General features: G+C 39.0%; 1 protein-coding gene across 1 annotated transcript in view; it reads left to right on the top strand.

Moving 5' to 3' along the window:
* LOC116485634 (DNA repair-scaffolding protein-like) overlaps positions 1 to 119 on the top strand; it is an 83,368-nt gene extending 83,249 nt beyond the window's left edge. The window contains exon 10 of the mRNA XM_032181125.1: positions 39 to 119. Coding sequence (XP_032037016.1) covers positions 39 to 119 — 81 coding nt within the window. The remainder of the gene's footprint in view (positions 1 to 38) is intronic.
* Positions 120 to 12,948: the final 12,829 nt, after the last annotated feature.

The raw sequence follows: 12,948 nt of genomic DNA, 5'->3' as shown, positions 1-12,948 counted from the left end.
CCTTTTGTATAAATTCAGTTTCCCTTTTTGTTCCACAGGGAGACAACCTCTTTGAACACTTGTTTGACCATTTGGACAAAATTGATCCACGTTCACTGCCTTTCTTTGGTGAAATCTAAGCATTTATAAAGGTATATGTACATACACACAAATATTCAAACAGATGGAAAAGAGGGAAAAAAAAGATCAACAGTCAAATCCCTCCTGTCAGAAAGATGTTAGCTCTGTCTTTGCATTCTTTCTTTGAAGATGTTACAATAGCAGAGTGTCCCTCTGATAAGAGGGACGAGGTTCGCTCAGAAGATAAAATTCTACAAAACTTGGGAGTTGTAAAGCCAGTGTGGGCACTATTTCTAAAGTACATATGGGAATGGCCTCCGAGCCAAAGATCAGATCATATCATCTGCTTGGAATTGCTTCTCAGAGACGATGCAGTTGTGAAAATTGAAGGTCCTTTCGGAAGAAGTCGAAGCAGCTGCAGGTTTCTTGCAAGTCTTTATTTTTTTGTTAGGATGTACCTTTCCTAGTACAATCACTTAAAAAAGGTGATTTTTTTAAGAATTGGGGATACATATATAGTGTTGATGAACTGAACGTTGTCTCTAACAAGCTTTAGATATAATTTCCGCCATGTTTTTGTTTCTTTATCCTTACTTATTTTTCTATTAAAAAAAAAAAATCTAATTTTCTTAATTTTTTTTATCCCCTCATACGAAGGGTGGAAGTTGTATCTGTAGAGCTGCTCAAACATGTCCTATTTTATGTATCCGGGACTAAGGAGATTAAGCCATTAGTATGATTTGTGTTTGTTCATCTACTATCTAGAAAATCAAAATACTGCCAATTCCTGGTAATCAGATCAATGCATAATTACGTTTCTTCATAGGCAGCTGTATTCTGAAATGACGTAGTAGTAAAAAATAGACTTACGAAGCTTTGATTCCAAGAGGATAACAGTTCATATGTGCCTTTTTTGTGATTTGTCACGACCACCATAAGCAACGTATGTGGTGTTTCGGATGTGGGCTATGCCTAATAAACACAGGAACGTGATCTGTCCCTCTACAGTGAGATAGGATTGTTTATTTTTATCACTGTGCTGTGGGAGTATTATATGAATGTCATACATAAAATATTAATACCCTGAAAAGCACAGACGAAAGAATTGTTCTCTATGAAAGGGGTTTTCTGTGGAGAAGAGAATGGAGGCATGTTCAGAGAAGTTGGGAGGCTCAAGGTAGTAGTTTCAGAGATTTGTAGATGATTAAAACTGGATTTTTAAACACATCTGTCTATCTCTGGCTTAATAGCTGATGGTATCTTGACATGCTGGAAAAAGGGGACTTTCCACTGTATTGTACCAAATGTTGTGCTGGGATTGTTGATATGTTTGTTTGCTTTCAGCCAAATTGGAGGAGTCAGAAGCAAGGGATGTGTTTGTAAAGCAGCAGCTTGGGTTTGAGATCGAGGTTTAAATGCATTGTTATTGGCAGGAAAATCTCCAGCAGGGGTAAAATATGTACCTTTGTCAAGATGGATGTCTGAATTGTGTACACCAAGCCAGTTGTTACGCTCCTGGGCTCACAAGGGCTATGAAGGCAGCCTGTGGACACCTGGCTGAAGGCAGCATTGCCTGGGAAGGGTTCCTGGGAAGCCACCCTGTGCTCCAGAGGGAGCCTCCACCAGAACCACTTCCTTCAAGGTGGGCCATTTCAGCTGTAAGAGTAACGGAGATGTTGAAAAGAGGCAACAAAAGTAAATAGCTTATGCTAGGGGGTTGGATTTCTACATTTCTGTTAAGTACTAGGTACCACCCAACATTTGTCCTACTGAAATGATTATCATGGTCAGTTAATGGGAAAAATCTTAAATACATCATATGTTGGGGAATTAGCATACATTTGAGATCATGGTTGTGTTTTTTTTCAATGAACAGAAGAGGAAGGTGGTGTTTTTAAACATCCATTCCTCACAGCCAGTGGTGCCATTTAAGTTTGAATCCTTAAGTTATTGGGGGAAAAAATATTCAGTGAGAATAAAAATGTCCTATCTTAATAATCACAAAATATTCTAGTCTTTAAAATTTAATAATGAGTACCATTTTTTTAAATGAAAGGTTTGTACTTGAAACTTTCCAGCCTTTATAAGTGAGGAAATTCCAAGCATTTTGTAGTGACAGATACTGTTAGTGGGTAGTTGTCCACTGACGTCAAAAACAGAGGATGGTGAACAGCTTTGTTCATGTCAACGAAAAATGTAGAGGCTTGGATAAACTCTGTGTTAGCAACAGAGCTATCAATGATATATGAGCAGCTTCACATGAGTTCCCATGTGCATTCAATCCAATGCTAAATTCCAGATCTTGTTTAATGAGCAACTGATGGAGCCAAGACCTGGCACTGCACAAAATTCTGCAGTCTGCTTTATCCAGTCATGAAGGAAAAACAAACTAAATAAGTTCAGATGAACAAGTTCAGAGTTACTGCAGGGTTATTAAAAAGTTGTGATTTGTATTCCTCTGCTAATGTTTATGACTAACACATTTGGGACGTGTAAAACAATACTTAATTTGTAAAAAGATTGTGTGCCAAAATTCCTGCAGTAGTTTAACCACTAAAGAGCAAGTTTTGCCTGTGAATGGGTTTGTTTAAATGTTTGAGATTATCAGTAATCAGCTAATTTTTTTAAAAATTTACATTGTGAAAAATGATGTTTTGTTGTTGAACTGCTGTCCAGCACGGCTGTGTTAACTTTGGGGAAGACGATGTATTTCCATAGCTTCGCTGTGGAGAAACAGTTTTAGAATTGACATTTTCTTCAGCAGGTGTGCCTTGCTACTGTAATGGTTGCTGTGTAGTTAGACTTTCATGTGCAGTTCTGTATGCGGTTGTGTCAGGCTTTGAGTATGCTGGATATTTGCTATCATACTAAATATGCTTGTGCCTTGTGCAATTCTGCATGGATAACAAGATGCATAAGGTCCGAGCTTCCTAAATTGTCATGTATGGTGATTCCCTTCAACGTGAAGGTATGGTTTCTCTGGCTCCTCCTATCAGATGTTATACTTACTGTAGGTAGGTAAAAGTTAATGATGATATTCCTAAGAAAAATAGTAATTTTAAAAATATATATATATTTAAAGAAAATGAAATATTGCTTTCAAAAAGTTCAAACAACTGAAATATTGCTACCCAAAATGCATTGTTTAAAACATTCTGCTCTATTGAGAGGCAGGGGAATTGCTGTTAGTCCTACCAGCCAGATTGCTTTCCATACAGTAAAAGCTCATTGAAAAAATGTTGCCCGTGGTTTTATGTATTTTTGGCAGCAACAGCTTGCTTTGGTATATGGAGCAGTTCAGCTGTGAAACATTCAGTGCAGTCTTTTGTGTGTTTGAAGCTTCTCTTTCTACAAGTCTTCTGATTCAACAGTAACCGTGCAGTTTGCAGTATGTTACTCCTCCTTGAGTGGTAGGCTGTTTTGACAACTTCCTGAGATGTCTTGAAAAAGTATTCCTCTCGTTACTGTCTCAGCACAGTTCTCTGGCAGACCAAGTCTCTCCCAGCAGAAGGATCAGAGATAGTATCCATGACCTAAAAAGTGGTGTGCAACCATTAATTTTACCTTTGAGGGATTCACTGTGTGTTTTGAAAGCCAAATCCTGATGGGGCTTTTAAAAAACAAAACATAAAACAAAAACCTGCTAATATGTGGGACATTTTTCTTTTTTCTGCTTTAACCTCTTGGAGACTCCTAAGCAATACCTGTTGTGTCTCTCCCTTTGATAAAAAGGTTAATAAGCCAGTGAAGATTTCTGTGAATGGTTCCTTATCTCCCCTTTTCTTAAGTTTTGGCTTTTGCTTTTTTCGTTTCTTTTTTTCTTTTTTTTTTTTTCTTTTTTTTTTCTTTTGTTTAATAAATGGTATGTGTAGAACAGATTATGGCAATTGGCTTTATATAGTCTTCCTTGGGGAATCATTGTCTATAATCATTTTCCATGGTCCTTGGCAAATACCTTGTAATTGTAAACTGAGGCTGTAAGGAAATACCCCCTTTTACCATCTCTGAAGTGTTGTTGGGGTGGTATATAAAACCATAAATTTCATTGATCTTGTTTTAATTTGTCTTCCCAGGATGGCACAGCATGTCTGTCCTGTATGTTTCCCTGAAACAAATCACTTTTTGGAGTTGAGATTCACTGTTGAGAAACTTGGGCAATGCAATTACAGAGACTTGTGCACACATCTGTGTCTTAGCAATTACTGCTTGTCTTCTGGTTCCCTTAGCTTGTCATAAATATTAATTTAATAGGGCTGGTACTATTTTATGTGATGCGAATATAGAGATTGAGGAAGAGATGAATTTTATTGACACAGGCTGTTACTGAAACTTAAGGGAGCTATAAAAGAGCCCAGATTTACAGTGTATCACAGTCTTGAAACTGTTTGAAAAAAGATACAGAGAATAGGATATATCTTCCCAAACACTTTTTTCTGTCTCTTGAACACAAAAAAAAAAAAAAAAAAAAAAAGGCTGCCCAGTATTTTCTTCATCTTTTTTTGTAGCCTGCTTTGGCTGACACTCATGGCTTACAGTTCGAGAAGCTGCTCACGAGGTGATTGTTTAATTTTGCTGGGAGATATTTGACTACAGGAGTTCACCTTCCTACCTTGCTGCATAGCAGGGAGCCATTTGCTAGCTATACTCACAACCAAACCCATTTTAAAAACAAACATCTATCAGCATACCATATTATCAACTTCTAGAGCAGTCCACCTAAGGCTTGAGAATTGCCTTTGGTTGCTGGTCACTTCAGATACAGCTGTAATTTCCTGATTTTTGAGAACCTCCACTCAGGAATGGAATCCCTTGGGGTTTACTAGTTACTCTGAATTGCCCTTAGCACAAGTTCAGTTCAGAGAAAAAACAAGGGGGGAAATATTTTCACAACGTAAATATAGATAACATATTTTAGAACGAACATACAATTTTTTATTTTTTTTTAGATCAGACAACAAACAAAAGTATTCTCTTCCTGTGTCTTCCAGTTATGAATTGGTCAGGATCCTTACCAACATGTGAATATGAATCTTGTCATAGGCAAACCATACACATTCCAGATTGCCTTCATGGAAGGGGTCGGAGATTTGGCAATGTGTGTATCTCTGACCTGAAAAGCCCCCTTGTGTCTTTTTTAGATTGAACTCTGAACACCCATTTTCTAAATTAATACGGGTATTGCTTGGTTGCAATGTTGAACTATTTTTAAAGCTGTTTTGAAAAATAATTCCAAAGCATCAGTTGTGGTGATGTACTTTGGGTATGTCCAAGTAGAGCCATTTTCCCTTCAGAATGTGGACTAAGTTTATTAAATGCATTATTAAGGTTTTTGTTTATTTAACTGATGTCAGAATTAACTATACACACGTCGCAGCTCATTTGGAGGAAAATATCCCATGCAAACCAGCAGGAAAAAATCACCTTACTGTACAACCTCTTCAGATCTTTTAACTTACATAGAAAAAAGCATCTATTGACATGCCTAAATCTTACAAAACCTTACAAAAACAGGTAAGCTGGAAACACTGACTCACAGAATGGCTGAGGCTGGAAGGGACCCCTGGAGGTCACCTGCTCCCAACCCTGTGCCCGAGCAGGGTGCCCAGGCCCATGTCCAGGCGGCTTTTGAAGATCTCCAAGGAAGGAGATCCACAGCCCCTCTGGGCAGCCTGTGCCATGCTCTGTCACCTGCACATAAAGCAGTGCTGCCTGGTGTTTAGAGGGAGCCTCCTGTGTACCAGTTTGTGCCCATGGCCTCTTGTCCTGGCACTGGGCACCACTGAACAGAGCCTGGCTCCATCCTCTTGGCACCCTGGCAAAGACAAGGTATTTTTTGCAAAACCAAAACTCGTCTGGCTTATTATTCCTCTGGACTGAAACTGGGCGTGATCGTAATCAAATGCATTGGGGCTATAGGCCTGGAATGAGAGATCCCTGGTCTGTGTGGGCATGGAGACATGTGGTACTGCCCTCCCTCTAACTTCTGCTTTGGCTTTCTTTAGTTTCAAAAGCTATTTCAGAAGTGGCATGAGCAGTCACATTGGTGATCCATTCAATACTATGTTTATTTTACTACTTGGTAAAGAATGCTTTCCCTTTATTGTATTTCCCTTCTGTGTGCTCAGTTAATTGTCCCACAATTGTACCAGAGCAGTTGTTCTTGGTACTGTGCTGTAGACTGAATCAATTATTTGGTTTGCTTTGAAAAGAAAACCAAATAATGTATTGTAAGTTAGGGTTGTTAAGCACTATGGTTTACAGCATGGTCTCGCAGTGGTACTGGAGACCTAGCTGAACGGGATTTTATTTCTGGTGCACGTCAGGGCTGGAGGGTGGCAATGTTTCAGACAGTGTGAAAATTGCATGAAACATACTTCTCTCTGAGAAAACCCTGCCCACAGAAATGATTTTATGAAGTTCAGCGGTGGGGAAAATACTTTTTTAAAAATAGGATTTCTGTGATAATTTCCAAATCCAGTGAAAGACTGAGCTTGCTCCTTGATTACAGATGCCCCTGCAACATCTTTTGCTACCTAGAGGTGCTCAGCACGCTGTGGTGGTGGGTGCCTCAGGGCCCCTCATGCTGTGGTGTGGTGGGTGCCTTAGGGCCCCTCATGCCGTGGTGTGGTGGGTGTCTCAGGGTGCCTCATGCCACAGTGGGTGCCTTGGGGCCCCTCATGATGTGGTGTGGTGGGTACCTCAGGGCCCCTCATGCCATGGTGGGTGCCTCATGGCCCCTCATGCCATGGTGAGTGCCTCATGGCCCCTCATGCTGTGGTGTGGTGGGTGCCTCAGGGCCTCTCATGATGTGGTGTGGTGGGTGCCTCAGGGCCCCTCATGATGTGGTGGGTGCCTCAGGGCCCCTCATGCCGTGGTGAGTGCCTCATGGCCCCTCATGCTGTGGTGTGGTTGGTGCCTCATGGCCCCTCATGCCACAGTGGGTGCCTCAGAGCTCGGCACGGTGTGAGGGTGGCCAGCATGACTTGCCCATGTTCTTCCCGCTCAGGGCTCAAGGTGGCAATGTTGTCAGCGCAAGGCCAGGTGAAGCCAACCCAGCGCTTGGTTGACTCATCCCTTGAATATTGCTACGGCGTTTATTTATTTGTCCAGAACTTTTTCTACGATCAAAGCTGCGCGTCCGTGAAGCCGTAGTGTGCAAAAGAGAGATTTGCTAAGGTTTGCGTGCCATTGTTTGTGCACTGCTTTTAATAACCTGGTACATTTTCTGTTTTGAAGGTAGTGATGAGTAGTCACCACGCTGCTTACTCTATTTTCTCCCCCATCCTCTCTGTATAACGCTGAAGAAGGCTGTGTGCTGTTGAGTGTGCCACCTACATTCTTCAAGACTTTTTCCTGCTTGTTGCCCTTGACCTTGGGATCAGTCTTTAATCGGGGAGCAGAAGCCATCTCCTCAATTCAGCTTCCATTTGTGCAAAACGCTTGTAAACGTTTCAAAAATGCAGTGTAATTTTGTCCTCCCCCTCCCCTAAGATGTTTACAAAGTCCAGCCTTGAAGCAAGCTTGCCAGAGGAGAAACTGAGAACTTTCCTGCATGCCATGGGTTTTGTTCACAGCTACCTCCTGGCTATGGCATGCTTTTAACCTGCTGAAAGCCTAACAGACCCGTTCCTGGGGTTGTTTTTCTTTCTAACTACTTCAAATGATCCTTTCCAAGACTTTTGTGTCTTGTGATTTTTTAACATTTTATTCTAAGGCTAATTTTCTGTCCTCAAGGGAACGTACGCAAGCTTTTTGGTTTGTTATTCCATGCCATTCCTTTCGACTCCTATATCTCAGTTCCGCTGTGGTAAATCCATCCTTGATTTTAAATTATCAAGAAGCCTTCAGACGTATTTAATGACTGGGCTAACCTCTCATTCTGTGTTCCTTACCAAGGCTCTCTGACAAGGCATAAGATTTCATCCACTTAGGAGGTCAAATAGAGAAATAACATAACATAACATAACATAACATAAAATAAAATAAAATAAAATAAAATAAAATAAAATAAAATAAAATAAAATAAAATAAAATAAAATAAAATAAAATAAAATAAAAGGTGTACATTATGGTAAGCAGAGAGCAAATAGGATGACATAAATTTTTAATTGCCAACCCCCCTAGTTGCATTTCTTTACAGCACCCATGAATTTTTTGTTGGGTTTCTTATCTAGTTACTTACTGTTTTTCACAAGGGGGGAAGGGAGAGTGCCTAACCCTGTGTGATTCCTAGGAGTCTAAATAATGAGTCTGTAGTTTTGTCATTCCCCTTCCTCTTCCTTATTGGTATATTTCTTGGGAAAACATACTACTAGGTAAATATACTTGGGGAAATATACTACTTAATGTATTCAAATTTATACTGAAGGCTTCTGGCACTGTTTCAGTATCTCTTAAAAGATTGATTGCTTGATAGCAAAATCTGTTGCTGTGTGGACACTTTGCCTACCACCACTCTTCTTCACTCTGTTGTGCAAATGGTCCAGCAGTTGTCCATGCATAGCTGGGCAGTGGTTCTTTAGTATTACGATAATGGTTCTTTAGTATTACAAAAGGGTGAAGATAGACTTTCAGAAACCAATTGGGTTTCTGGAGCAGTTTGGCTGAAAGTGTTCTGTTCTGTCTCTCCAACTCAAGTGACAAGCAAGTGAAAACTTTTTGTCTGAGAAATCTGTTTTACTGAGCTGTGTAGGAGGCTTTTCCTTTTACAAATTCCAACTGGAAAACCAACCTCCAACCCCAAACAGGGAACAATTTAAGATACGGTGGGATATTACCACAGTATTAACTTTTTGTAATTATTTCTTTTTGTAATAATTGCAGTATCGGTCATCTTACTGCTTTAAGAATAGAGTAAATATGGAGAAATATTTTATCTTTGGATATCCGTTGGACTTTTCTTTAAGCAGTAAGTAACATGTTCATAATTATAATATGGTTGTCCAAGCAGCAAAGCTAAGCAAATCAAGACAAAACTTCTTCATAAAATTTTCACATTGAAGGAAGTAGATGCTACGTGCAAGTATAAAACATGGAAATAAACACATTTAGAGTTTTTGTTTTCTCCTTCCAAACCATAGCCCTCATAGCTATTAGGAGCCTGAAACAGTAAACAGCTTAGTAACTACATAATTATATCAATAAACCTAACATCAAAATAAGGCCCAAAATTTATGTACAGATGGTTCCATTTTACATTATAAAGGAAGTTTTCTGAAGTCCATTTGCCTAAAACAAAGTTTTTAATGGAACAGCTTAATGATTTGACCTCAGATCTGTGTATCCTTTTTTGAATGTAAATATGAATACCAAGGCAATTAACTCAGTAATTTACCAAGTCAGACTGAGTTGAAATTATGTAGGTAGATATTGCTTTAAGCGTAGTTGGCATGCTGTCTCCTGTGCTCTGATGGAATCTCGTTCAAGTGTGTGTCGGCCCTGCTCTTGCTGTCTTAGCACTGGGGATAGTTCACCCTCAGGAAGTTTGGTTTAGATAACTATCTGAATTTTTTGGGTACTGAAATCTGGAATGCTGCAGTGAAATCTGATGAGAACAGGCTCTCAGGATTGAGTCAGCAATACAGTTGGATCAGCTTCTGTTGTTCAGCAATTCCACTGCCAGTTCCAGCCAGAAACAAAACACAGAGACGCAGGAAAAGAAAAACTAGAGGAAAGAAGAGGGAGTGTACTTCAAAAAAGTATGGGCAAACTTCAAAAAAGAGTTTGTGGAGGCTGTACACAAAGGTGAGGAGCTGTGAAGGAATTGCCATGTTCTCCCAGTACCAGCCTTCCAAACCTCAGCATGAGTTTTGGTTCTCAGGGGGCTCTGCTCTTAACCTTAGGCAAACAGGACAGTGCATTTTTAGCAGTTGGCATCTGGGCTGTTTCACATACCAGATATAAAAGCAAACCTATGAAATTAAGGTGTGTTTTTTTTCTCCTGCTTCTAATTCTTTGCAGTTAAAAGTATAGTGAGTGTTGCAGGTAATCTGTTTTCAATCAAAATTTTCATCTTGGAAAAAAAGTTATCCACTCGATGAGCTGACAATGTAAGCAAGAAATGTACGGAAAAGTAACCAGGAGAAGGGAGTTGGCATTTTTCTCACTTTCTCTGAGTGTTACTTGATTTTCTGATCTCTTTCTCTGCATTCGGTGGTTTCTAAATATTCCTCTAAGTTCCAGAAGAGAAACATGCTGCTCCCTCCTGAAGTCAAGTAAGCTCCTGTGGTTTTGCCAATTAACATGTGTTATTACTCGTACTGCCCTGTTACTCTTAGTGGAAAATAAAAATGTGAAAGGATCTTTAGTCTTCTGAGTTTCAATTTATGCTTTATTGTCCACTTCTTCTGTCACTCGTAGATGGAGTTCAAACTACTTCCCAGGTTTTGCTGAGAAAAAGCTGTCCGTGACTGATGGCAATGGCTGTTTGGTACAAGGCTTGTGAGTCACCCGTTCTTGGAGTGGCCTCCTGAAACATACCTGAAGCTTAATCCTGTGTAACGCACATAGGCGGAAGTTCTCACTGACTTCATTCATTCTTTTGGCATCCCAAAGCTATTCCTGGTGATAAAAGAATAATAGAGTGAATTAGCAGCCAAAACACAGAAGAAGAGAATGAATTTAAGCTTCAGGGAAGCTCAGAACACACCCGAGCTCTAATCTTCTTGTATACCTTGTACATACCTAATCCTCATCCACACTTTAATACTACAGATTAAATGTTCATTTTTCAGAAATTCTTATGTCTGCTTTTCAGAAGTGTCCTATTTATGATTTACATATATTTACATTTTTATAAGGTGAAGGTTATTTAAAAAAAAATCATTTCTGGAAAACAACAAAAAAAAAAAGGAGAGAGTCTAAATCGCAGAGATATGAATGAAAAAAAAAAAAAAGTAAGTTTCTCTGCATAGAGTATAAAATAAATGAGAGAACAGAGAAGAAAAAATGCCAAGAACCAAGAAATCTATAGTATTCCTCAGTGGTTGCAAGCCACCTTAGCTTTTGCTTAATTTTAGAAGGTATTGAGGACATATTTAACTTTCTTTGCCTTTTAGCTCTGAAAATCAACCTGTTCTACTGATCTCTAAATAATTTCCACTACTTTTTATTTTATTTGGCTAGTAGAATATTTTCCTTGTATTTCCTTCTGCTTCTGTTTTTTTTTTTTTAATTTTGTCAGAAATAGAAACTTCTTGCACTTGCGTTTTCTCTCATCTTGTTGCAAAACATTTAAAAAAATCTTACCAGTTATGTATACTGATGGCTCTCTGTTGCCATCAGTGAACTTCAGTTGTATTTTTGTATGTGTATGTGTAGCAGCACAAATTGCCTGTTTTTTTTTCAGTAGCTGCAGGATGCCATTGGCTGCATAAAGCTGCCTAGTGCTTTTCCAGGTCTGCTTTAAGTTTTATAAATTGAAATGAGTTGAGTCTTCCTGTTGTCAGATTTTCCAACAATGATACACATGATACATCACTTGAATATTTGTGACCTCTGGAGAAGAGGGGGGAAAAAGTGGTTTTAGGTTTTCTAGCTGCTCAGATGTGGCCAGCTGGTGTAACCAAGACTTGTGGGTTTCTTACCAGGAAAGCAATGTGTTTACCTCCTTTGCAGTTCTTCAGAGAGCAGGTTTCCTTAAAAAAAAAGTCATAGATAGCATGAGGTTGGTCAGTGGGCAGACATTTATTTGACCTTTTAGTATCAAGCCCTTACATTTGGAGAAGACAACAACAACAACAACATTACATATTTCTTAAATTGCCACAGATGGAGTGAGAAGGTGGGGAACCGGGACTGACAGATCACCTGCAGGTTTTGGAGACATCTGGATCTTGATGCTTAGGGCAATGGCTAAGCAGATAGAATAACCCTAACAGCACACAGCTTATTAATTATGTTTAATACTGAAAATGATGCAGCTGTCTTGCTTAGTGTTTCCAGAACTTTATTTTTTCATTGTGGTCAGTCATCATTGGGTAATTTATATCGCTTTATCCCAAATATTTACACAAGAAGTGTCTGTGAACACTTTAGTACCGCCAGTCACACTTCCTACCTGTTCAGGATAAGTTTTGGCTTCTTTTGGGCTCCTTTTGTATTTCCTGCAAAAATGATTTTACTAAAATCCACACGTTAGGGCTCTGTTCTTTTTGGAGTGATGAAATGATATATTGTAAACTTTTTGTTGTACAATTAGAAATGTATGAAATAGAAAAGTATTTCTTGAAGAATTCCCTCATCACATCCTCTGGATATTAGTTTTTTCTTGTATTTTTTTTTCATATTCCCTCACCTACCTCCTTCCTGCTCAATTGGAGTGGTGGAATTAGGGAACTCTCCTTTGGCTTCATCCTAGATTTGGTGCCAGCTATTGTTTCTTTTCCTCCTCGTTCTTTTTGTTACAGTAATTTATTAAAATATGTGAAGATTTTTTTTTCCAGGCAGGACATTGTATGGAAATTTTTAAAATTGTCCCAGAAATAGTGGACTAAGTGGACTAAATGTGTTGGAAGGAGTTAACTTCCTGACAGCAGTTTAATGGAGAATCTCTCATCTATAATTTTTAGCTAACACTTTAAGAGTAGCATAAAATTATACCATTTGTTGTTAATTTGTTCTGATAGATATTACTTTGGATATAATGTGCATGAAGCTAAGGAAATGCAGAGTTGAAATTCCAACTTGTCTATGTTTTTGTCGTGCATTAGAAGAAGGATGTAGTATGAAAGTAGAAAAAAAAAAAAAAAACAAGCAGATTGTGTTCCAAAATCATGCTTTATGAGGAGGGCAGCTCACCACCTATGCAGGTATTGCTATCATCTCATGATCTCTCTGGAATTTCTTAACAGAGGGGGAAATAAAACAAACAGCCCAGCGACAACGCAT

The sequence above is a fragment of the Aythya fuligula genome, chromosome 2, assembly GCF_009819795.1.
Source record: "Aythya fuligula isolate bAytFul2 chromosome 2, bAytFul2.pri, whole genome shotgun sequence".
NCBI classification, from domain to species: domain Eukaryota; kingdom Metazoa; phylum Chordata; class Aves; order Anseriformes; family Anatidae; genus Aythya; species Aythya fuligula.
Note: the sequence above shows the minus strand (reverse complement) of the source record. Positions and strands in the feature narration are given on the sequence as shown.